At 37.7% G+C, this 27,615-nt stretch overlaps 1 protein-coding gene across 1 annotated transcript; it reads right to left on the bottom strand.

The window, feature by feature from the left end:
- On the bottom strand, positions 1-27,443 carry LOC127876166 (caspase-7-like). Its single transcript, XM_052421168.1, has 6 exons — positions 27,228-27,443; positions 5,422-5,595; positions 3,013-3,220; positions 2,090-2,232; positions 1,731-1,932; positions 1-1,149 (listed from the first exon to the last, which is right to left on the bottom strand). Exons 2-5 carry the CDS (start codon positions 5,592-5,594, stop codon positions 1,881-1,883), a joined length of 576 nt encoding a protein of 191 aa, XP_052277128.1. The 5' UTR covers position 5,595; positions 27,228-27,443; the 3' UTR covers positions 1-1,149; positions 1,731-1,880.
- Positions 27,444-27,615: the final 172 nt, after the last annotated feature.

Raw genomic sequence — 27,615 nt, 5'->3', positions numbered from 1 at the left:
GCAAAGGTGTGGTTGACGTTATAAGCAAGCCGGATATCTTCGTTAAATTCTAAATTGGCCGCGGCCTTTGTACTTAAATAGTAACAAACACCTTGCAGTTTTGCTCCGCCTTCGGGTCTAACAGTAGACACAACAATTACAAGTGAAATTAGACCATATCTGGAGGGATTTCTAGTGTCAACTTGATTTTTGAATGCAATAATTGTTTTCTTTTATATAAATAATTGAACTTATTGCTAATCGTTTACTGTCAAAATGTAAAAAAGGACGATTAAATCATGTTAGATAATCATTATTTATGAGTCGTATATAATTAATAAGTGTGTGTTAGCGGCATGTAATGATGTAGTTAGGCTTGGGGCCAGTCGAATAGTTACGCAGAGGTTAGACTATTAGCAGTTCATAAGATTTTAAGTTGTTTACGTTATTAGTTGCTTAAAGTAATTTTAAACCGCAAAATCAACACCTGATAAAACATTGGTAAAGTAAATGTAACCCAAAAGATGTGCTATCTCTCTGTTAAAAATAAAACATTAATCATAACCCCCAATAACACAATAATTTTAATGCTGAAGATTAATTTCGAATGTAGCTATAACCTGTTGTTGTTGCTGCCGCTTACGATGATGATCCTTAAGCGTTTTACGAAACATGCGACCTATAAATGAAACTAAATTCAAACACGTTGTAGCCCGCGGAAAAAGTCGTTTCTAATATTCACCTTTTAAGAAAGTGTCGTTCATGAAAATCGACGGAGAACGCCTTCAATTTACTTAAATTCTATGTCGTCTGCTTTACATGACACGTGGTTTTGTGCCGTCAAAACAACAAAAATATAAAGACAACTAACTAAATTTCAAATGATTGTCTAAATTGTCGCCCACCCACACCATCATACATATTGTATCGAACAATGACAACTGGTATTACATTTTCTTCATGAAAACCTGGTGAGTCAATCGGTGATAGATTGTGCCGCAAAGTTTCACTTTCTGATCACCATACGTTGACCGATGGTCAGCCATCTTCCTCAGGACAGTTGTCAAGTACTTCAGGACATTTCCGTCATTTTGTTTTAGGAAGTTGCGTTCTTTATGCATGTAGTGTAACATCCACGACCCCGATGTTTTCCCCCGCAAAGCCACTTGTCTAAAATAAAACAGTTGATATGGTCCTCAAAATAATGGCTTTTGCAATATATTTGTAAAATTTAATACATGTTCTCTTACGAATATGCTGCAATTTAGTAATTTTATTGAAATTTTTTTTTTCTCTTTTTCCGAGAAACATTGGTACGCTTATATAAACGTATTTGATGTTGATGTTGAGGCTTATTATGTAAAGTTCGATTGATTTATTAAGTTACAGTTCTTAACTCACGACTTTGGGAGATGATGTGTGGTGTTTCCATTAAACTGTTTTCAAACACTACTTATACGAGTGTAGTTATCATTTATGGAACTGCTATTGATGATAAATTCCAGCAATCAATAGTTTTTTATTTATTCTAAAAATTATTTGTTTGATCGTGATTTTTTTTCCAAAAGCTGATTTATGGAACTGTAATTTTCGATCATTTGTGGATCATATACCGTGCAAATGATCAATTTAAGAAATGTATTACCGCATAGTCTCTAATTCCAATGTCTATAAGTATATGCTGAAGCATATTTTATGATGTGATTTATATCTGGCCATGGGACACCATGCACCAATCATTACACACTTACGTGGTTGAACTCCGTACATGACAAGGCAATCTCTTGGACATTGAACAGGTGCTAATGCAATCTCAGATTCGCATTTTTCTGGCGCTATTTCACTTTTAGAGTCGTTCGCAGATTTTTCTGGTCCTATTTCTGTTTCGGTGAGCTTCGGCATCACTCCGGTGTCCCCTTCTCCTGGGTCTGTCTCATCTTCACTTTCAGATCCCTTTGTGAATTAAACATACAACTACATATAACGTATATAGTAGCAACATCAAAACGACAGCACTTCATAATGACTACACTAAATAAAAAGGCTTAAAACAATTGATTACTAAGACATTTGCTATACAATGTGAATAACTTTTCTAAGCCTTACGCACCAGGTCGTCTGCTTTGTCACGCACAATGTCGTCTTCTTTGTCATCGACTTTTGCTTTACAGATTTGCAGCAAGTCCAAACCCCAACAGTAACGCCCAGATCCACCTGTTGTGCCTTGTCACCATTTTTGATCGATCTACAAGCCTAAGCATAAACTCACGATTGTTTATCCACGTTCAACTAAGTTATTGCAATGCTATAGATATCTAAATGAACGTGTCACTTTTGTTTAATATGATTTTGTTCAATAATTGTTTTTGATAAGTTAGCGTTATTGGTCCACAGTTTTGTTATTTTAAATAAATTTTGTCTAAACATATATTATGACGTTTGTGTTATTTAAGTATGTTCAGTGAATTTTGTTTAACAGTTTAAAAAAGGCATTATCTTTAAACGAGGTACATTATCGTGTTTCTCATAAAGATAATGATTCCATCGCATAATCTCGTTAAACTTAATTTATTGTCAACGTTGAATATTGGGTTACTCACTCTGAACAGAAAACTTCATAAAATAAGTGTAAATGATTATATAAAACAATACAAACTAAATAATAAAGAGGTATAGACACTGCAATACACTGCATGTTTCCATTTTCATTAATATTATGTCAATATATAAACAGAAAACTACATTAAGTTGGAAAAATGATTTGATACACGCACCCAAAGGATCGATTACATTTTTTATAATAATATTATTTTAATGCGATAATGTCTTTAAACAAATGTGTTATGGAAGAAGATGGTATTTGAAAAAAAAACACTATACAAAACAACACATTTAATGAAATATATACCAGTTTGTGATCAATTAATACTTATTGCACATCTTCTTGAATAGATAGTAATAATCGTTAATTTATTCATCCGTGATGACTGTAATAAATTTGCGCTTTCAAGATAATTTGCCGTAAACATTTACCTGTATAAAACACAACTTAGTTTTTCCCTTAAGCGCGTCATTATCGAGCAGACTGAGAAGGTAATTGACGGAGACCGTCTGTCCGTCGTACCCAACTATCATTTGATCGTACACCTTGGTTCCGTCAGAGTTGATGTTCGCAAGGTGACTTTCTTCCCCATGAGCGCTAATGACGAACACAATGATGCCACTTTGTATTGAAGACGCTGGAATTGATAAAGTTAATAAATAATCAGAAATTTCTGGTGTTTTACAATGTCCGTACGGCTGAATGTAAAGGATATAACACAGACAAAATGTGTATAAGGTAGGGTTGCGGAAAGAATAGCAAATTCGGTTATCTAAAATTCGGTTACCAAAAATCGAAATAATATAAGTGGTCGCGAAGGCAATGCACACAAAAGATAAAAACGTCAAAGTTGAAATACGTCATATGTTTAACAGAGCCTCATATGTTTAACAGAGCTGACACAAACTGATTATTATAAGAAAACTTGCCACACGTATCCACAGTGTATATATATATATATATATATATATATATATATATATATATATATATATATATATATATATATATATACTTTTTTGGGGGGGGGGAGGGAGGAATTCTGGGGTGGGGCGTGGGGGATGGTTTGGGTGGAGTATATTGTGGTATGTCAGGTAATTATTGTTTGGTCACAGTATGAATTAAAAATGGATTATCATAAATTAAGAATTTATAACAATTATAAGAAAATTTAATACTTTGACTTTGAGAGTCAAGGTCATTCAAAGGTCAAGGACAAATTCAACTTGCCAGGTACAGTACCCTCATAATAGTAAGAAAGTATTTTAACTTTGAAAGCAATAGACTTGATACTTAAGAAGTAAAGTGGATTTAAACACAAAATTTTACCAAATATCCAAAGTTACTAAGTAAAAAAGGGCCATAATTCTGTTAAAATGTCAGTCAGAGTAACATAACTTTGCCTGCACAGTCCCATTATGATAGTTAGTAAGTGTTGCAAGTATGAAAGCAATTATAGCTTTATTACTTAAGGAATAAAGTGGACCTAACCATAAAACCAAATGTTCAATTTTCTAAGTATACAAAGGTGACATTCTTCTGTAAAAATACCAGCCAGAGTTATGTAACTTGCCTGCCAAGTCCCCTCGTGATAGTAAGTAAGTGTTGCAAGTATTAAAGCAATAGCTTTGGTACTGAAGAAATAAAGTGGACCTAAACACAAAATTTAACCAAATTTTCAATTTTCTAAGTATGAAAGGGGCCATTATTCTGACAAAATGCCAAACAGAGTTACATTTCTTTGCCTGCCCAGTCCCCTTATGATAGTCAGTAAGTGTTGAAGGTATGAAAGCAATAGCTTTGATACTTAAGGAATAAAATGGACCTTAACACAAAACTTAACCAAATTTTCAATTTCTTAAGTTTAAACGGAGCCATCATTATGTCAAAATGCCAGTCATAATTACATAACTTTGCCTGCACAGTCCCATTATGATAGTAAGTGTTGCAAGTATGAAAGCAATACTTTGATACTTTAGGCATAAAGTGGACCTTAACACAAAACTTAAAGAAATGTTCAATTTTCTAAGTATAAAAGGGTCCATAATTCTGACAAAATGCAAGTCAGAAAAGGGGCCATAATTCTGATAAACTGCAAGTCAGAGTTACATTACTTTGCCTGCACAGTCCACTTCTGATAGTTAGTAAGTGTTGCAAGTATGAAAGCAATAGCTTTGATACATTAGGAATAAAATGGACCTTAACACAAAACGTAACAAAATTTTAAATTTTCTAAGTACAAAAAGGGCCATAATTCTGTCAAAATGCCAGTCAGAGTGTCATTATTTTGCCTACACAGTCTACTTATGATAGTCAGTAAGTGTTGCAAGTATGAAAGCAATAGCTTTGATACTTTAGGAATAAAGTGGACCTTAACACAAAACTTAACCAAATTTTCAATTTCTTAAGTTTAAACGGAGCCATCATTATGTCAAAATGCCAGTCATAATTACATAACTTTGCCTGCACAGTCCCATTATGATAGTAAGTAAGTGTTGCAAGTATGAAAGCAATAGCTTTAATACTTTAGGAATAAAGTGGACCTAAACACAAAGCTTAAACAATTTTCAATTGTCTAAGTATAAAAAGGACACTTAATTCCGTCAAAATGCCAGCCAGAGTTATCTAACTTTGCCTGACCAGTCCCCTTATGCTAGTTAGTAAGTGTGCCATGTTTGAATGCATTAGCTTTGATACTTTATGAGAAAATTTGACCTAAACACACAACTTAACCGGACGCCGACGAAGACGCCGACGCTGACGACGACGCTCAGGTGATAACAATATCTTATCTTTTTTTTCAAAAAAAGAGATGAGCTTAAAGTAAGAGGTATATCCCTTTCTGGAATTCAGTTTGTATTTCCAATGCAGTTTTATTGAAATGCGGCTTAACTTCAAATCCCAGTTCTTCAAACATCTGTTTCATATTATTGTAATCTTTGTCTGCGCCATTTCGGATATTGCGACCTTCGAATACGTTGTTAACAATAATTATTGCTGATCCAAAAGCCATTCTGAAAAAACAAATCAAAACAATATAATCACAAAGAGTCTTTGCATTGCTTTCTTCAAAACGATCGGGGTCAATAAAGGTATCAATTTAAGTCACGATAGCTTTTAAAAAATGTTTACCCTAGCAATTACTTTGTTCACGAAAGATATATCAAATATCAAAACGGTAATAATGGCAACAGGTAAATATTGCTATGGTATTATACGATATCAGCAAGTTTTTTTGTCATCTTTTTGCAAAAACCAGTACACGCCACTTTCCCAAATAAATCCTGACTGTCATTCAAACAATCACAAAATGAACTAGAAATTGCGCGGCAGAGGCCGAGGCGTATCCCCACGCCGCATGTTTGACCCAGGGGCGCCCCAGGGTTGGAAATGGGGCCGTGGAAGTTCAGTATCAATAAGAAATGAATCAGTGTAGAAATGAAAAAAAATATAGTAAAAGGCAATTTTGGGTGGGCGTCGCCTATATGGGCGGGACGCCCCAGGGTTGGTAATGGGGCCATGCATAGTTGAGATTGGCCGTATTGTCATAAGAGAGGTTCAGTATCAATTTGAAGTAAATGGGTGTAGAAATGAAGAAATTATTGTAAAAGTCAATTTTGGGTGGGCGTGGCCTATGTGGGCGGGGCGCCCCAGGGTTGGTAATGGGGCAATGCATAGTTGAGATTGACTGTATTGTCATAAGAGAGGTTCATTATCAATTTGAAGTGAATCTGTGTAGAAATGAAGAAATTATAGTAAAAGGCAATTTTGGGTGGGCGTGGCCTATGTGGGCGGGGCGCCCCAGGGTTGGTAATGGGGCCATGCATAGTTGATATTAACCGTATTGTCATAAGAAAAGTTCAGTATCAATTTGAAGTGAATCGGTGTAGAAATGAAGAAATAATCGTAAAATGCAATTTTGGGTGGGCGTGGCCGATGTGGGCGGGGCGCCCCAGGGTTGGTAATTGGGCCATGCATAATTAGATTGACCGTATTGTCATAAGAGAGGTTCAGTATCAATTTGAAGTAAATGGGTGTAGAAATGAAGAAATTATAGTAAATGCAATTTTGGGTGGGCGTGGCCTATGTGGTCGAGGCGCCCCAGGGTTGGTAATGGGGCCATTCATAATTAGATTGACCGTATAGTCATAAGAGAGGTTCAGTATCAATTTGAAGTAAATGGGTGTAGAAATGAAGAAATTATAGTAAAAGGCAATTTAGGTGGGCGTGGCCTTTGTGGGCGGGACGCCCCAGGGTTGGTAATGGGGCCATGCATAGTTGAGATTGGCCGTATTGTCATAAGAGAGGTTCAGTATCAATTTGAAGTGAATCTGTGTAGAATTGAAGAAATTATAGTAAAAGGCAATTTTGGGTGGGCGTGGCCTATGTGGGCGGGGCGCCCCAGAGTTGGTAAAGGGGCCATGCATAGTTGATATTAACCGTATTGTCATAAGAAAAGTTCAGTATCAATTTGAAGTGAATCGGTGTAGAAATGAAGAAATAATAGTAAAATGCAATTTTGGGTGGGCGTGGCCGATGTGGGCGGGGCGCCCCAGGGTTGGTAATGGGGCCATGCATAATAAGATTGACCGTATTGTCATAAGAGAGGTTCAGTATCAATTTGAAGTAAATGGGTGTATAAATGAAGAAATTATAGTAAAATGCAATTTTGGGTGGGCGTGGCCTATGTGGGCGGGGCGCCCCAGGGTTGGTAATGGGGCCATGCATAGTTAGATTGACCGTATTGTCATAAGAGAGGTTCAGTATCAATTTGAAGTAAAAGGGTGCAGAAATCAAGAAATTATAGTAAAAGGCAATTTAGGTGGGCGTGTCCTTTGTGAGCGGGACGCCCCAGGGTTGGTAATGGGGCCATGCATAGTTGAGATTGGCCGTATTGTCATAAGAGAGGTTCAGTATCAATTTGAAGTAAATGGGTGTAGAAATGAAGAAATTATTGTAAAAGTCAATTTTGGGTAAGCGTGGCCTATGTGGGCGGGGCGCCCCGGGGTTGGTAATGGGGCAATGCATAGTTGAGATTGACTGTATTGTCATTAGAGAGGTTCAGTATCAATTTGAAGTAAATCGGTGTAGAAATGAAGAAATTATAGTAAAAGGCAATTTTTAGTGTGCGTGGCCTATGTTGGTTGGGCGCCCCAGGGTTGGTAATGGGGCCGTGCATAGTTGATATTAACCGTATTGTCATCAGAAAAGTTCAGTATCAATTTGAAGTAAATCGGTGTAGAAATGAAGAAATTATAGTAAAAGGCAATTTAAGGTGGGCGTGGCCTAAGTGGGTGGGGCGCCCCAGGGTTGGTAATGGGGTCATGCATAGCTGAGATTGACCATATTGTCATAAGAGAAGTTCAGTATCAATTTGAAGTGAATCGGTGTAGAAATGAAGAAGTAATAGTAAAATGCAATTTTGGGTGGGCGTGGCCTATGTGGGCGGGGCGCCCCAGGGTTGGTAATGGGGCCATGCATAGTTTAGATTGACCGTATTGTCATAAGGGAGTTTCAGTACGAATTTGAAGTAAATGGGTGTAGAAATGAAGAAATTATTGTAAAAGTCAATTTTGGGTGGGCGTGTCCTATGTGGGCGGGGCGCCCCAGGGTTGGTAATGGGGCAATGCATAGTTGAGATTGACTGTATTGTCATTAGAGAGGTTCAGTATCAATTTGAAGTGAATCTGTGTAGAAATGAAGAAATTATAGTAAAAGGCAATTTTAAGTGGGCGTGGCCTATGTTGGCGGGGCCATGCATAGTTGATATTAACCGTATTGTCATAAGAGAGGTTCAGTATCAATTTGAAGTGAATCGGTGTAGAAATGAAGAAATTATAGTAAAATGCAATTTTAGGTGGGCGTGGCCGATGTGGGCGGGGCGCCCCAGGGTTGGTAATGGGGCCATGCATAGTTTAGATTGACGGTATTGTCATAAGGGAGTTTCAGTACCAATTTGAAATAAATGGGTGTAGAAATGAAGAAATTATAGTAAAAGGCAATTTTGGGTGGGCGTGGCCTATGTATGCGGGGCACCCCAGGGTTGGTAATGGGGTCATGCATAGCTGAGATTGACCATATTGTCATAAGAGAAGTTCAGTATCAATTTGAAGTGAATCGGAGTAGAAATGAAGAAGTTATAGTAAAATGCAATTTTGGGTGGGCGTGGCCTATGTGGGCGGGGCGCCCCAGGGTTGGTAATGGGGCCATGCATAGTTTAGATTGACGGTATTGTCATAAGGGAGTTTCAGTACCAATTTGAAATAAATGGGTGTAGAAATGAAGAAATTATAGTAAAAGGCAATTTTGGGTGGGCGTGGCCTATTTATGCGGGGCACCCCAGGGTTGGTAATGGGGCAATACATAGTTGAGATTAACCGTATTGTCATAAGAGAGGTTCAATATCAATTTAAAGTGAATCGGTGTAGAAATGAAGAAATTATAGTCAAAGGCAATTTTAGGTGGGCGTGGCCTAGGTTGACTGGGCGCCCCAGGGTTGGTAATGGGGCCATGCATAGTTGATATTAACCGTATTGTCATAAGAGAGGTTCAGTATCAATTTGAAGTGAATCGGTGTAGAAATGAAGAAATTATAGTAAAAGGCAATTTTAGGTGGGCGTGGCCTATGTGGGTGGGGCGCCCCAGGGTTGGTAATGGGACCATGCATAGCTGAGATTGACCATATTGTCATAAGAGAATTTCAGTATCAATTTTAAGTGAATCGTTGTAGAAATGAAGAATTTATAGTAAAAGGCAATTTTAGGTGGGCGTGGCCTATGTGGGCGGGGCGCCCCAGGGTTGGTAATGGGGCCATGCATAGTTGATATTAACCGTATTGTCATAAGAGAGTTTCAGTATCAATTTGAAGTAAATCAGTGTAGAAATGAAGAAATAATAGTAAAAGGCAATTTTAGGTGGGCGTGGCCTATGTGGGTGGGGCGCCCCAGGGTTGGTAATGGGGCCATGCATAGCTGAGATTGACCATATTGTCATAAGAGAATTTCAGTATCAATTTGAAGTGAATCGGTGTAAAAATGAAGAAATTATAGTTAAATGCAATTTTGGGTGGGCGTGGCCTATGTGGGCGGGGCGCCCCAAGGTTGGTAATGGGTCCATGCATAATTAGATTGACCGTATTGTCATAAGAGAGGTTCAGTATCAATTTGAAGTAAATGGGTGTAGAAATTAAGAAATTATTGTAAAAGGCAATTTTGGGTGGGCGTGGCCTAAGTGGGCGGGGCTTACCAGCGAGCCGTTTCATCAACGATTTACGACTAGTTGTAAATTACGATTTACATACATTACGATGTTTCAATGAAATCGCGTTTCATCAAGCAAATCGTAAATTAAAATTACATAAATTTCATACATGAATATACGACTGGATAAGGGCACCCGTAAATTAACGTAATGGCGGTCGTTTTTGTCATCCACGATGACAGGAGACGAAAAATTACCAAGGAGCCGTTTCATCAACGATTTACGACTAGTTGTAAATTACGATTTACATAAATTACGATGTTTCAATGAAATCGCGTTTCATCAAGCAAATCGTAAATTAAAATTACATAAATTTCATACATAAATATACGACTGGGTAAGGGCACCCGTAAATTAACGTAATGGCGGTCGTTTTGTCATCCACGATGACAGGAGACGAAAAATTACCAATGCCAAGGCTTTTTAGGGAGAGAATTGTTCTCGAAAACCTAAGAGATGAGAACATTGCTTCGATATATCGTCTAAGTAAGGGCGGAATAGAGCGCTTGTTGGTTTTGATCGGGGAAGACATAGCACCAACTTACCGGCGAGCTCATCCCTTTCATTCCGTCGCGTAGGTATGTAAATAAGGCGGAAAAATCATTGATTTAAACAAGTATAATTATAAAATTTTATTTATTTTCAAATAGCAAATAAGTAGCATTTAACCCAAAAACTTTAGAGTAGTTGCCCTTTGTTTACTGAGCATTTGACAACTCGGATTTTGCAAAATGGTTGAAGAATAAGTAATTGTTGTATCTTTTCTTAATAAAAGCATTCGATGACTACCGGTATTAGTTTAAGCATTTATTGTTGTGTTTCTTTACAAATGACTTTATGTTAAACTCATTCTATTTTGTGTCGACGTGTACTTATCGATGCCTTTATGTGCAGACTGATTTACCCCACCCGGCACCCGCTAATGTTGAACTTGTAGTTGTTCTACTTCTAAATGTTATGATTGAACAATACTTTACCTCGAAATTGTTGATTATAACATCATGAAAATGAATATGACATCATGATATTGTTTGTGTTTGCTTTTTTAAACAAGTTTATTGTATTGGTGAGTTAAGTAGATGCTGATGGTACCTTATGTATTTAATAAATGTAGAAAACTCACCTTATTTGTTTCTATATTGTTCTCATTTGATTACAATGTTGTTCGATTGGTCATTGTCAGCTCGGATACTATTTACCTGTACCCCGGGTCCTCTTTAAGTATACTTACATGTAGAGCTAACCCTGTTACAGTTAATATACTTTGGCTATTACAGTTAATATACTTTAACATAGCAAGAAATTTAATGCTAAATGGGTTGCTGTAGGCTTAATTTTTTAAAATTATGTTCACATTAATGTCTTTTTTATTCTCAAATAGTCTTTATATTATCGAAATTTATACTCAAAAAGCATGTTGATGCAGTTTTTTCAAAAGGTAAGTTTAATTTAGATTAACAATATGGCTTTACATTTATCTGTAGTGCACTGTACCACATCGAATTTTGGGCAGGAATACAACTCGGGTACAGTCTAATAAGGACCGGGTCGTTTAAGTATATTAACCTTACCCGAGGTACATGCAAGTATGCTAAATGATACCAGGTGTACATGTAAGTAGTACCCAAGCTGTGAATAACCAATCGAGCGTGAGTAAAGTAGATTGTACCTTATGTCTTTAATAATTGCAGAACAATTACCTTAATTATTTCTATATTGTTTTCTTTTGATTACAATTTATTTATTTGTCAAATTCAATTCTGCAGTGCTATAAATATGCATCCCCCATCCAAAAAATTTATTTCATGCATATTTATGGGGCTTTTTTATTTATTTACTCCTTTTCTGCATTCCTCCCTTTTGTGTTGGTAATGTGAACATGAAATGATGAGCACTCTCATGTTTATGAATAACTTTTATTTTTTATCGATTTTGGCATATTGCATATTGCCAAGGGACATGTTTACTGAGGATTCCATGCCATTAATGTGCAGGCTGTTGCTGACGCCAGCATGAGGTAAATGTAAATACAGTATTATGATTCATTACCTTATCATTAAATTTGGTATAAAAGCAGATAAATACCATATAAGGTTGAGATAAGCGTAATGCTTATCATCTTTGACATCTAATAATAATTAGTTACGTACATGCGCAAAAATCATTAACTACCACAATAAGCACCATTAGCACTGAGTGAACAAGCTTTTGTTCTTTTATGTGTTAGCCAATGCAGCTATCAGTATTATCTTTAAATATTGTCTTAAGTTACATTATTTCATCTAGGTAACTAAAATATAGTGATTTGATAATACTTAAGCTAGTTTTGTGAAACTTATTGAGATGCTTTCCTACCTTAATCTAACAATATTAACTGTGGACTGCTGTTTTATCAAAGACAAAGCAACTGCCCAATAAAATATTTCAATTTACAGCAATATCTGAGCACCAATGATGAGGGTCATTTGCTGGGAGATAGTGGGTATCCGTTAAGGACTAACCTGATGACCCCTTAACCTCATCCCTCCCATGCTGCGGAACAGGCCTACAATGACCATCTTTGTAGAGCGTGGGTAGTAGAAAGGGCATTTGGAGTGTTGAAATCACGAGATTGGTAACATATTATATAGGTTGGGAAATATTAGTCTTATTAGTGCGAGATCAACTTACCACACAGTATTTAAATGAAGTATTAGTGCCAATCTCTTTCTTGTGCCTCACAGTGTCTTAAATCAAACGTAACTTCTAAAGCTTGATAACATACAACTTTAATTATCAAATTTTAGAATTTATATGTAAATTAACTTTTATTATAACTGAGGGTTGTTTGCATGTGTGAATATGATGTTTCATAAAAAAATGTCCGCTTAAATAAACTGATGTTTTATTCATTTTATTTTAAATCTTAAAAATTCATTTTGCTTATCCTCAGACTCTATATATGAAATATTGTTTACTAGTGCATTTAAATGGTATTGTGCATTAATAGTGAATACAAGCACAAATAAAGTGTTTTGTAGGCTATATATTATATATAATTAATATTGAAATTAAATTAATGTCAATGATATCAGGACAATTTAGTCACTTTGACAAATGTCTATGTTAAAGAAATACTTTTGATATGTGTTTAGATATCTGCATGCCACTGGTGGATGTTGGCCTTTTTAAGTCCAATAAGTGCTGTGAAATATCAACTGTGTACATGCCTCTGCATAACTTGTGTCTGGATTCAAACGTTCCACTGAGAGAGGAATTTGTTGGAAACGTGATGGAACCGGAAGTTATGAACAACACACCAGTACATGGAGCAGCATGTGATAAGAGGCAGCAGCTGATCAAACTGTTTCATAAAAAAATGTTAAAAAATTATAGTTATAAGTGTTATAAAGTGATAGATGCCTTGAGTCTTCTCTGAATAGGCAGAGCTACACTACTCAGCCAAATGGCGTAAAGTTGTGTCATAGCTGATTTGGAAGGATTGGTATTCCTGATCGTCTAGACACAATAGTTACAACAGCTGATGTTTTATAATTGTGTATGCATAATTTGTCTAATATTTACTTCAAGGTTATAGGTTTGTGAAAGAAAAAAATGCCAATGTTCAGAGGACCAATAAAAAAGTTATGTGTTAGATATTACCAAGTGCTTGATTTAATATTTATTTTAAAGGGAACTTTTCCTAAATTTTGGCAGATATTTAAGTTTTTCATTAAACACTTTTATATTGATACATGTAAACGCTGGATCTAAAAAGCTCCAGTAAAAAAAGAATACAATTAAAGAAAGATAAAAAGTAACTCCTACAGGCCTCAAACCACTGACCCCTAAAGTTAAAGCCTCACACTAAGACCACTTGTCCGTCCATGTTGATACAATGAGTGATGTATTTTACACTTTATATAAGCAATCCTCATCGTGTCACAAAATATAACGACAACAACAGAACTCTACAAATTATTCAATCGTCGAGTGTTGCAGCAGTTAGTTGCAACGCTTAAAAATTTTCAAGTTTTTAAATCGTCAAAAGATGCATATAATGGATATTTTAGAGCATGGTAAATGTTCAGTATTACTGTTTCCTCACAAATATCATAACTACAACAAAAGTTTGCGAATCTTAAACTTAATTTTTTTAATTTAGTCAATATACCAAACTGGAAAAGGTCCCTTGAATATTGAACATTTATCTGAGCTCCAGAAAAGATCATATACTCAAGGTACTTTTCCCCATTAACAATTTTTCTAAAGATATTTTACCCACTGACTTTCACTCTCAAAGGTGTTCTCTGTAATGAACATTCTCAAAGCCACATTAAAACAAGGGCAGTTAGTAAAACATGCATGCCCCCCATATGGGCTGTCAGTTGTAGTGGCAGTCATTGTGTAAATACGTTTTTTGTCACTGTGAACTTGACCTTTGACCTAGTGACCTGAAAATCAATAGGAGTCATCTGCCAGACATGATCAATGTACCTATGAAGTTTCATAATCCTAACTGTTAGCATTCTTGAGTTACCATCCGGAAACCATTTTACTATTTCGAGTCACCATGACCTTGACATTTGACCTAGTGACCTGAAAATCAATAGGGGTCATCTGCAAGTCGTGATCAATGTACCTATGAAGTTTCATGATCCTAGGCGTAAGCATTCTTAATTTATCATCTGGAAATCATTTTACTGTTTCGAACTTTCGACTCGCTGTGACCTTTGACCTAGTAACCAGACAATCAATAGGGGTCATCTGCCAGTCATGATTAATCTACCTATGAAGTTTCATGATCCTAGGCCTAAGCTTCCTTGAGATATCTATCATCCGGAAACCATCTGGTGGACCCACCGACCAAGCAAAACAATATACCCCCTCTTCTTTGAAGGGGGCATAAAAAGTGGGCTTGTAAATGTATCAGTACTTTATTATAATAAAAGTGCTGTCTATAAATATGGATATTATTGTCATAAAAAATAGAAGTTTTCCAGTATATTAGATTGTTTCCGAATGTATTTACTAAACTTTACCCCTTTATGATTCTCTGTTCAATTATTTAGTCATCTACCGTTAAAATATGTTGTTTACCTGTGCATTTTTTTTTTGTATTTTTATTGAAATGTTTATCATAATAATGTTTATGGTATTTGATAACAGTTGCTATGACACAAGTTTTCAATGAATAAAACACAAAGAACATTCACAAATATTTATTATTAATCAGGAAGTACAATATATTAACTGGGCATGGTATTACAATTCATATGACAATTTATATCTTACATGATATTATGTGTAATAATAAGTTTCATAGACTCACTGAACACCATCACATGTAAAATCAATTAAAAGTTCCAGAAACAATTGAGCAATTTAAAATTTAATTTTTATGTCCCCCACTATAGTAGTGGGGGACATATTGTTTTTGCCCTGTCTGTTGGTTGGTTGGTCTGTTGGTTGGTTGGTTGGTCTGTTGGTTTGCGCCAACTTTAACATTTTGCAATAACTTTTGCTATATTGAAGATAGCAACTTCATATTTGGCATGCATGTGTATCTCATTGAGCTGCACATTTTGAGTGGTGAAAGGTCAAGGTCATCCTTCAAGGTCAAATATATGGGTCAAAATTGCTCATGTAATGTCACTTCTGCAATATTGAAGCTAGCAATTTTATATTTGAAATGCCTGTGTATCTCAAGGAGCTGCACATTTTGAGTGGTGAAGGGTCAAGGTCAAGGCCATCCTTCAAGGTCAAACGTCATATAGGGGGGCATTGTGTTTCACAAACACATCTTGTTTTTTAAAGAGAAACCAGTTCCTCATGATTATTGCTTATGTTCCTCTGAATGGCATATCTTTCCCTTGACGCCATCAACATCTCCTCCCGAGTTTAAGTTACGCTGTTGCTTCATTCTTCACATGTTGCTGCAAGCAGATAAATTTACTAGTTTATACATTTAACAGAACTAAATATTAAATACACAACATATGACACTATGGTCATAATAAGTTAGCATGCCTACATGACCTGGTTTTGTTTGTGAAAGTTGGTTTTTGTATTGCAAAATTAACCTAGCTTTCTGAATTTAAACTCAACATTTGTGTGTGACACTAATGCTCTACATAAAATACCTTGACACACAAGTTCATACCCTGGTAAATAGGTTACCGGTAATAAAGTTAAATGAAAAAATGCAGCAATACTTTATCCCCATAAAACAGAGTACAATGAAAAACAAGAGCACCGCATAAAGGTGTGAACGCTCGGCTGCAGGTGCATTTTTTAACGAATAAAAGCTTGTCAGAATTATTTTAAGGTCACAGTGACCTTCACCTTTGACCTAGTGACCCAAATATGGGTGAGGCGTGTAGAACTCATCAAGGTGGAGCTGCATATGAAGTTTTAAAGTTATAGGTGGAAGCACTTTGATTTTATGGCCAAAGTTCAATACATTGACAAAATAATAAGGTTTGAGCATGACGCGGATGACACGACACGCTGGCTATGACAATAGCTTGGGTTTTCTCCGAAAACAGCCCAGCTAAAAATTGAAAACATAAATTGTTAAATTTTAATTGTAGGAAATTATTAGCAGTCAGCTTTTCTATAATCTATAGAAAAAAACTAATAATTACTATTTGTTGCTTCTGCCTTCAGTTTTATGTTTTAACGTAGCTGAGTGACACAACTTCTGTTTGAGTTTTGACAACCGTGTTCTCTGTCCATTCAATTTTGGTCCTTCAGCCAGGAATAACATTCTGTTTTCTAGAAAAACAAAGAAATGAAAACTGCATTTGTGATCTTTACATGTAACACAGTTTTGCAGAGAAAGCAATATAAATCAATGTTGATTATTTACATCTTGTGAATCATCACTATAATAAGTTATTGTGGACAATGATATTTATTTAATGCTTTCCTGTGGTTTATAGAGAAATATCGGTGGATTAAAACTGATAATTTCACTATTTCAAACAATGAAAATTATCAGTGAGAATTATCCATAATTTTCACTGTTAACTGTGAAATGACGTCATTTAATTGACAAAATGACAACATAATCCCAACAACATTCTTAAGTAAAACTCTTTAACAATGTATATAAACTGTGAAAAAAGCATAAAATAAAAAGAAAATTTGTTGGATTCGGTGGAATATCGATTTTAATTCACTCGTGATCATATAAAATATATATTTTTACTGGTGGCTGCGACACTTGTGAAAATATCATTGTCTATGATCACTTGTGAATTAAAAACGATAATCCACCGAATCCAACAAATATCCTCTATATAATAGACAAACAAATAGCATTCTCAATGATATGACATTTGTAATTACTAAACATGTTGTGTCATGTGAATCTAATACCTTATTGAAATAAAATATTTGATAATTGAACACAGAAATGCTGACATGACAAACTTTCAATCCATGATGTCTTGTTAATTATTGTCAGCCTGAATTCTGATTGGTCTATATTAAATTATATTATTAAACTGTTAATTGATCTACACCACAGTCGCATTTCTGCATAGACAGAACAAAACAACTTATCTTACCAATATATTTTTATTCATGGATAAAGAAAATAAGCAAAAAATAATCTTCATTCTTGTCAAAATCAATTGCCGCCTTAGAGTCTTTTGATGATTTTTGTTTGGGCAGAACTTGGCTGAAATAATTCGCGTTCAGATTTATCCTGAAAGCGAATTATTTCAGCTGTCTTCATTCATGACCAATAAGTTCTCAACTCACATTTCAACCGTCTCCATCCAAAATAACTTCTTTTTGCGTTTAGTAACGGAAGGAGAGAGTCGGCCAAACAGCAATCGGTATCATTCCACACCGGTCTACACGTCGTTTTCCAATGTTTGTTTTTGTTTCGATTCACAACTAGCATTGTTTTTGTTAATCCAAATAATTAGACGTAAATCGACCTCATATTTATAGGAGTATGTTTTTTCTGCGATGTTTTCCTTAGATGACAGAACGCGCGAAAATTACGTCATGCAATTTTTCAGACTGTGTCACTATTTTTTTCGGTTACAAAATACGTATATTTAAGTAGTCGTATTTTATGTATGTTGCATTTACGATTTCGTTGATGAAACGGAGTTTATGTAAAATCGTAAACGACTACATTAATCTCGATACATAATTTACGATCGTATAAAAATACGTAATTATTGATGAAACGGCCCCCAGGTTTGGTAATGGGGCAATGCATAGTTGAGATTGACTGTATTGTCATTAGAGAGGTTCAGTATCAATTTGAAGTGAATCCGTGTAGAAATGAAGAAATTATAGTAAAAGGCAATTTTAGGTGGTCGTGGCCTATGTGGGTGGGGCGCCCCAAGGTTGGTAATGGGGCCATGCATAGCTGAGATTGACCATATTGTCATAAGAGAAGTTCAGTATTAATTTGAAGTGAATCGGTGTAGAAATGAAGAAGTTGTAGTAAAATGCAATTTTGGGTGGGCGTGGCCTATGTGGGCGGGGCACCCCAGGGTTGGTAATGGGGCCATGCATAGTTGAGATTAACCGTATTGTTATAAGACAGGTTCAGTATCAATGTGAAGTGAATCGGTGTAGAAATAAAGAAATTATAGTAAAAGGCAATTTTAGGTGGGCGTGGCCTATGTGGACGGGGAGCCCCAGGTTTGGTAATGGGGCCATGCATAGTTGAGATTAACCGTATTGTCATAAGAGAGGTTCAGTATCAATTTGAAGTGAATCGGTGTAGAAATGAAGAAATTATAGTAAAAGGCAATTTTAGGTGGGCGTGGCCTATGTGGGTGGGGCGTCACAGGGTTGGTAATTGGATCATGCATAGCTGAGATTGACCATATTGTCATAAGAGAATTTCAATATCAATTTGATGTGAATCGGTGTAGAAATGAAGAAATTATAGTAAAATGCAAATTTGGGTTGGCGTGGCCTAAGTGGGCGGGGCGACCCAGGGTTGGTTATGGGGCCATGCATAATTAGATTTATCGTATTGTCATAAGAGAGGTTCAGTATCAATTTGAAGTAAATGGGTGTAGAAATGAAGAAATGAGAGTAAAATGCAATTTTGGGTGGGCGTGGCCTATGTGGGCGGGGCGCCCCAGGGTTGGTAATGGGGCTATGCATAGTTGAGATTGACTGTATTGTCATAAGAGAGGTTCAGTATCAATTTGAAGTGAATCCGTGTAGAAATGAAGAAATTATAGTAAAAGGCAATTTTGGGTGGGCGTGGCCTATGTGGGCGGGGCGCCACAGGGTTGGTAATGGGGCCATGCATAGTTGATATTAACCGTATTGTCAAAAGAGAGATTCAGTATCAATTTGAAGTGAATCGGTGTAGAAATGAAGAAACAGTAAAAGGCAATTTTAGGTGGGCGTGGCCTATGTGGGTGGGGCGCCCCAGAGTTGGTAATGGGGCCATGCATAGCTGAGATTGACCATATTGTCATAAGAGAAGTTCAGTATTAATTTGAAGTGAATCGGTGTAGAAATGAAGAAGTAATAGTAAACTGCAATTTTGGGTGGGCGTGGCCTAAGTGGGCGGGGCGCCCCAGGGTTGGTAATGGGGCCATGCATAGTTGAGATTAACCGTATTGTCATAAGAGAGGTTCAGTATCAATTTGAAGTGAATCGGTGTAGAAATGAAGAAATTATAGTAAAAGGCAATTTTAGGTGGGCGTGGCCTATGTGGACGGGGTCCCCACGTTTGGTAATGGGGCCATGCATAGTTGATATTAACCGTATTGTCATAAGAGAGGTTCAGTATCAATTTGAAGTGAATCGGTGTACAAATGAAGAAATTATAGTAAAAGGCAATTTTAGGTGGGCGTGGCCTATATAGGTGGGGCGCCCTAGGGTTAGTAATTGGACCATGCATAGCTGAGATTGACCATATTGTCATAAGAGAATTTCAGGATCAATTTGAAGTGAATCGGTGTAGAAATGAAGAAATTATAGTAAAAGGCAATTTAAGGTGGGCGTGGCCTATGTGGGTCGGGCGCCCCAGGGTTGGTAATAGGGCCATGCATAGCTGAGATTGGCCATATTGTCATAAGAGAATATCAGTATCAATTTGAAGTGAATCGGTGTAGAAATGAAGAAATAATCGTAAAATGCAATTTTGGGTGGGCGTGGCCTATGTGGGCGGGGCTTACCAGGGTTGGTAATTGGGCAATGCATAATTAGATTGACCATATTGTCATAAGAGAATTTCAGGATCAATTTGAAGTGAATCGGTGTAGAAATGAAGAAATTATAGTAAAAGGCAATTTTAGGTGGGCGTGGCCTATGTGGGTGGGGCGCCCCAGGGTTGGTAATGGGGCCATGCATAGCTGAGATTGACCATATTGTCATAAGAGAAGTTCAGTATTAATTTGAAGTGAATCGGTGTAGAAATGAAGAAGTAATAGTAAAATGCAATTTTGGGTGGGCGTGGCCTAAGTGGGCGGGGCGCCCCAGGGTTGGTAATAGGGCCATGCATAGTTGAGATTAACCGTATTGTCATAAGAGAGGTTCAGTATCAATTTGAAGTGAATCGGTGTAGAAATGAAGAAATTATAGTAAAAGGCAATTTTAGGTGGGCGTGGCCTATGTGGACGGGGTCCCCACGTTTGGTAATGGGGCCATGCATAGTTGATATTAACCGTATTGTCATAAGAGAGGTTCAGTATCAATTTGAAGTGAATCGGTGTACAAATGAAGAAATTATAGTAAAAGGCAATTTTAGGTGGGCGTGGCCTATATAGGTGGGGCGACCTAGGGTTAGTAATTGGACCATGCATAGCTGAGATTGACCATATTGTCATAAGAGAATTTCAGGATCAATTTGAAGTGAATCGGTGTAGAAATGAAGAAATTATAGTAAAAGGCAATTTTAGGTGGGCGTGGCCTATGTGGGTCGGGCGCCCCAGCGTTGGTAATGGGGCCATGCATAGTTTAGATTGACCGTATTGTCATAAGAGGGGTTCAGTATCAATTTGAAGTAAATGGGTGTAGAAATGAAGAAATTATAGTAAAAGGCAATTTTGGGTGGGCGTGGCCTATATGGGCGGGGCGCCCCAGGGTTGGTAATGGGGCCATGCATAGTTGAGATAAACCGTATTGTCATAAGAGAGGTTCAGTATCAATTTGAAGTGAATCGGTGTAGAAATGAAGAAATTATAGTAAAAGGCAATTTTAGGTGGGCGTGGCCTATGTGGACGGGGCGCCCCAGGGTTGGTAATAGGGCCATGCATAGTTGATATTAACCGTATTGTCATAAGAGAGGATCAGTATCAATTTGAAGTGAATCGGTGTAGAAATGAAGAAATTATAGTAAAAGGCAATTTTAGGTGGGCGTGGCCTATGTGGATGGGGCACCCCAGTGTTGGTAATGGGACCATGAATAGCTGAGATTGACCATATTGTCATAAGAGAATTTCAGTATCAATTTGAAGTGTATCGGTGCAAAAATGAAGAAATGATAGTAAAAGGCAATTTTAGGTGGGCGTGGCCTATGTGGGCGGGGCGCCCCAGGGTTGGTAATGGGGCCATGCATAGTTGATATTAACCGTATTGTCATAAGGGAGGTTCAGTATCAATTTGAAGTGAATCGTAGTTGAAATGAAGAAATTATAGTAAAAAGCAATTTTAGGTGGGCGTGGCCTATGTGGGTTGGGCGCCCCAGGGTTGGTAATGGGGCCATGCATAGCTGAGATTTACCATATTGTCATAAGAGAAGTTCAGTATTAATTTGAAGTGAATCGGTGTAGAATGAAGAAATTATAGTAAAAGGCAATTTTAGGTGGGCGTGGCCAATGTGGGCGGAGCGCCCCAGAGCTGGTAATGGGGCCATGCATAGCTGAGATTGACCATATTGTCATATCAGAAGTTCAGTATTAATTTGAAGTGAACCGGTGTAGAAATGAAGAAATTATAGCAAAAGGCAATTTAAGGTGGGCGTGGCCTATGTGGGCGGGGCGCCCCAGGGTTGGTAATGGGGCTATGCATAGTTGATATTAACCGTATTGTCATAAGAGAGGTTCAATATCAATTTGAAGTGAATCGGTGTAGAAATGAAGAAATTATTGTAAAAGGCAATTTTAGGTGGGCGTGGCCTATGTGGGCGGGGCGCCCTAGGGTTGGTAATGGGGCCATGCATAGTTGATATTAACCGTATTGTCATAAGAGAGGTTCAGTATCAATTTGAAGTAAATGGGTGTAGAAATGAAGAAATTATAGTAAAAGGCAATTTTGGGTGGGCGTGGCCTATGTGGGCGGGGCGCCCCAGGGTTGGTTATGGAGCCATGCATAGTTGATATTAACAGTATTGTCATAATAGAGGATCAGTATCAATTTGAAGTGAATCGGTGTAGAAATGAAGAAATTATGGTAAAAGGCAATTTTAGGTGGGCGTGGCCTATGTGGGTGGGGCGGCCCAGGATAGGTAATGGGGCCATGCATAGCTGAGATTGACCATATTGTCATAAGAGAAGTTCAGTATTAATTTGAAGTGAATCGGTGTAGAAATGAAGAAGTTATAGTAAAATGCAATTTTGAGGGGGCGTGGCCTATGTGAGCGGGGCGCCCCAGGGTTGGTAATGGGGCCATGCATAGTTGAGATTAACCGTATTGTCATAAAAGAGGTTCAGTATCAATTTGAAGTGAATCGGTGTAGAAATGAAGAAATTATAGTAAAAGGAAATTTTAGGTGGGCGTGGCCTATGTGGACGGGGCGCCCCAGGGTTGGTTATGGGGCCATGCATAGTTGATATTAACCGTATTGTCATAAGAGAGGTTCAGTATCAATTTGACGTGAATCGGTGTAGAAATTAAGAAATTATAGTAAAAAGGCAATTTTAGGTGGGCGTGGCCTATGTGGGTGGGGCGCCCCAGAGTTGGTTATGGGACCATGCATAGCTGAGATTGACTATATTGTCATAACAGAATTTCAGTATCAATTTGAAGTGAATTGGTGTAGAAATGAAGAAATTATAGTAAAATGCAATTTTAGGTGGGCGTGGCCTATGTGGGTGGGGCGCCCCAGGGTTGGTAATGTGGCCATGCATAGCTGAGATTGACCATATTCTCATAAAAGAAGTTCAGTAATAATTTGAAGTGAATCGGTGTAGAAATGAAGAAATTATGTAAAATGCAATTTTGGGTGGGCGTGGCCTATGTGAGCGGGGCGCCCCAGGGTTGGTAATGGGGCCATGCATCGTTTAGATTAACCGTATTGTCATAAGAGAGGTTCTGTATCAATTTGAAGTGAATCGGTGTAGAAATGAAGAAATTGTAGTAAAATGCAATTTTAGGTGGGCGTGGCCTATGTGGACGGGGCGCCCCAGGTTTGGTAATGGGGCCATGCATAGTTGAAATTAACCGTATTGTCATATGAGAGGTACAGTATCAATTTGAAGTTAATCGGTGTAGAAATGAAGAAATTATAGTAAAAGGCAATTTAAGGTGGGCGTGGCCTATATGGGTGGGGCTCCCAAGGGTTGGTAATTGGACCATGCATAGCTGAGATTGACCATATTGTCATAAGAGAATTTCAGTATCAATTTGAAGTGAATCGGTGTAGAAATGAAGAAATTATAGTAAAAGGCAATTGTAGGTGGGCGGGGCGCCCCAGGGTTGGTAATGGGGCCATGCATAGTTGATATTAACCGTATTGTCATAAGAGAGGTTCAGTATCAATTTGAAGTGAATCGGTGTAGAAATGAAGAAATTATAATAAAAGGCAATTTTTGGGTGGGCGTGGCCTATGTGGGCGGGGCGCCCAAGGGTTGGTAATGGGGCCATGCATAGCTGAGATTGACCATATTGTCATAAGAGAATTTCAGTATCAATTTGAAGTGAATCGGTGTAGAAATGAAGAAATAATCGTAAAATGCAATTTTGGGTGGGCGTGGCCTATGTGGGCGGGGCGCCCCAGGGTTGGTTATGGGGCCATGCATAATTGGATTGACCGTATTGTCATAAGAGAGGTTCAGTATCAATTTGAAATAAATGGGCGTAGACATGAAGAAATCATAGTAAAATGCAATTTTGGGTGGGCGTGGCCTATGTGGGCGGGGCGCCCCAGTGTTGGTAATGGGGCCATGCATAATTTGATTGACCGTATTGTCATAAGAGAGTTTCAGTATCAATTTGAAGTAAATGGGTGTAGAAATGAAGAAATTATAGTAAAAGGCAATTTCGGTTGGCGTGGCCTATGTGAGCGGGGCTTACCAGGGTTGGTAATGGGGCAATGCATAGTTGAGATTGACTGTATTGTCATAAGAGAGGTTCAGTATCAATTTGAAGTGAATCCGTGTAGAAATGAAGAAATTATAATAAAAGGCAATTTTTGGGTGGGCGTGGCCTATGTGGGCGGGGCGCCCCAGGGTTGGTAATGGGGCCATGCATAGTTGATATTAACCGTATTGTCATAAGAGAGGATCAGTATCAATTTGAAGTGAATCGGTGTAGAAATGAAGAAATTATAGTAAAAGGCAATTTTAGGTGGGTGTGGCCTATGTGGGTGGGGCGCTCCAGGGTTGGTAATCGGGCCATGCATAGCTGAGATTGACCATATTATCATAAGAGAGGTTCAGTATCAATTTGAAGTGAATCGGTGTAGAAATGAAGAAATAATTGTTAAATTCAATTTTAGTTGGGCGGGGCGCCCCTGGGTTGGTAATGGGGCCATGCATAGTTGATATTAACTGTATTGTCATTAGAGAGGTTCAGTATCAATTTGAAGTGAATCGGTGTAGAAATGAAGAAATTATAGTAAAAGGCAATTTTAGATGGGCGTGGCCTATTGTGGGTGGGGCGCCCCAGGGTTGGTAATGGGGCCATGCATAGCTGAGATTGACCATATTGTCATAGGAGAATTTCAGTATCAATTTGAAGTGAATCGGTGTGGAAATGAAGAAATAATCGTAAAATGCAATTTTGGGTGGGCGTGGCCTATGTGGGCGGGGCGCCCCAGGGTTGGTAATGGGGCCATGCATAGTTTAGATTGACCGTATTATTATAAGAGGGGTTCAGTATCAATTTGAAGTAAATGGGTGTAGAAATGAAGAAATTATAGTAAAATGCAATTTTGGCTGGGCGTGGCCTATGTGGGCGGGGCGCCCCATGGTTGGTAATGGGGCCATACATAGTTGAGATTTACCGTATTGTCATAAGAAAGGTTCAGTATCAATTTGAAGTGAATCGGTGTAGAAATGAAGAAATTATAGTAAAAGGCAATTTTAGGTGGGCGTGCCATTGTGGACGGGGCGCCCCAGGGTTGGTAATAGGGCCATGCATAGTTGATATTAACCGTATTGTCATTAGAGAGGTTCAGTATCAATTTGAAGTGAATCGGTGTAGAAATGAAGAAATTATAGTAAAAGGCAATTTTAGGTGGGCGTGGCCTATGTGGGTGGGGCGCCCCAGGGTTGGTAATGGGACCATGAATAGCTGAGATTGACCATATTGTCATAAGAAAATTTCAGTATCAATTTGAAGTGAATCGGTGTAAAAATGAAGACATTATAGTAAAAGGCAATTTTATGTGGGCGTGGCCTATGTGGGCGGGGCGCCCCAGGGTTGGTAATGGGGCCATGCATAGTTGATATTAACCGTATTGTCATAAGAGAGGTTCAGTATAAATTTGAAGTAAATCGGTGTAGAAATGAAGAAATTATAGTAAAAGGCAATTTAAGGTGGGCGTGGCCTATTGTGGATGGGGCGCCCCAGGGTTGGTAATGGGGCCATGCATAGCTGAGATTGACCATATTGTCATAAGAGAATTTCAGTATCAATTTGAAGTGAATCGGTGTAGAAATGAAGAAATAATCGTAAAATGCAATTTTGGGTGGGCGTGGCCTATGTGGGCGGGGCGCCCCAGGGTTGGTAATGGGGCCATGCATAATTAGATTGACCGTATTGTCATAAGAGAGTTTCAGTATCAATTTGAAGTAAATGGGTGTAGAAATGAAGAAATTATAGTAAAAGGCAATTTTGGGTGGGCGTGGCCTATGTGGGCGGGGCTTACCAGGGTTGGTAATGGGGCAATGCATAGTTGAGATTGACTGTATTGTCATAAGAGAGGTTTTGTATCAATTTGTAGTGAATCCGTGTAGAAATGAAGAAATTATAGTAAACTGCAATTTTGGGTGGGCGTGGCCTATGTGGGCGGGGCGCCCCATGGTTGGTAATGGGGCCATGCATAGTTGAGATTAACCGTATTGTCATAAGAGAATTTCAGTATCAATTTGAAATGAATCGGTGTAAAAATGAAGAAATTATTGTAAAAGGCAATTTTAGGTTGGCGTGTCCTATGTGGGAGGGGCGCCCCAGGGTTGGTAATGGGGCCATGCATTGTTTAAATTGACCGTATTGTCATAAGAGAGGTTTAGTATCAATTTGAAGACATTCGGTGCAGAAATGAAGAAATTATAGTAAAAAAACCTAAAAAAAATGTGTAAAAATCTCTGACCTGGCCCCACCCCAAACCCCCATAACTTTTGACCAAGGGGTCAGATCAAAATTCCAAATAGTGCAGGGTCGCTCATATGCTCATACTACCATGTGTGCAAGTTTCAAGGTTCTAGTGCTAATAGTTTAGGAGGAGATAGTGGCCAGGACGGACGGACGGACAGACAGACGGCGGAGATAACCACAATATTCCCACGCTTTTCAAAAAGCGTGGGGACAATGACAGTTGCCTCAATTTTGTTTCAAAATAGGTTTAAAGACGACATCTTGCTCGATTGAATCAGTTTATATTTAACCTTTTTTTAATATTTTAGGTCCAGTTAATATTCAATCAATCCTAAGTTCCAAATATGACGCGAATTGTCCCATTTCAGGGTTTTTGCGATATTGTCCGAATTCGGCCGGAACCAGTATGTTTCCCAATCGGGCAAAACAACAAAAACGCATGATATATTTAACCTGGCCCTCATTAATTTTCGCCCTCTCTTTTACATGGTCTGGAAGGAAAGCGAGGATAAAATGAAGACATAAATAGAAAACAATAGCTTCCGTCGAGAATATAATGAGTTGTCTTCACTTATCCGTAATACTATTTCACGATTTTCATTATATAAAATTTGAATCGGCTACGAATGTAAACGAAATATCCATGAGGACCAGGTTAATTATATCGTATAATAACATGTGCCGTGAGATGATATTAGACTTGTATTTGGTGTTACAGTGTCAACATTAAGTTTTTAAATATCAACAATAAGCCTTATATTTCCTGCGTAAACATGGGTTATCTAGGTCATTTAAGTAAACGCCATTTACACATAATTCGATTTTAATATTACACATAAATCATAAAAAATTATATCATAATACATCGTTAGTTTTATACATGTAAAATGTTTTACCCACATAATAATAAAACCAACCTTTTACATACCTTTTCGATGGTATTTTCTTTATAAAACGAAAGTAACAAGGAAGAAAATTTTATTTAAGCTGTTCGTAGAAGTAAATGTAGTTGTCCGTTTCATCAATCTTCGCTTGTAATGTTATAAACCACATTGTATAACACGTGACCCTGAATTAAACGTTTAAACCAAATACGTGATATTGATATAGTAAATGAACACCCCTTGTAAAGAGTTAGACCTGAATCCGCATATTTTCATGGTACGCATGGTAATTTAATAGTGTGTTTAAACAAGTAGATCACGGCGTATTTGTCTAAGCTTCAGACCAGGTAAAAGTCTATTAACATTTCAAGGAGGCTCATGTTTTACATAATTTCTTAGCCAAGGTAAAATGAAAAAAAGAATAAAGCGAAA

This window comes from Dreissena polymorpha, chromosome 4, assembly GCF_020536995.1.
Source record: "Dreissena polymorpha isolate Duluth1 chromosome 4, UMN_Dpol_1.0, whole genome shotgun sequence".
Taxonomy (NCBI): Eukaryota; Metazoa; Mollusca; class Bivalvia; order Myida; family Dreissenidae; genus Dreissena; species Dreissena polymorpha.
The sequence above is the reverse complement of the archived record's forward strand: the minus strand, read 5'-3'. Positions and strand labels throughout refer to the sequence as shown.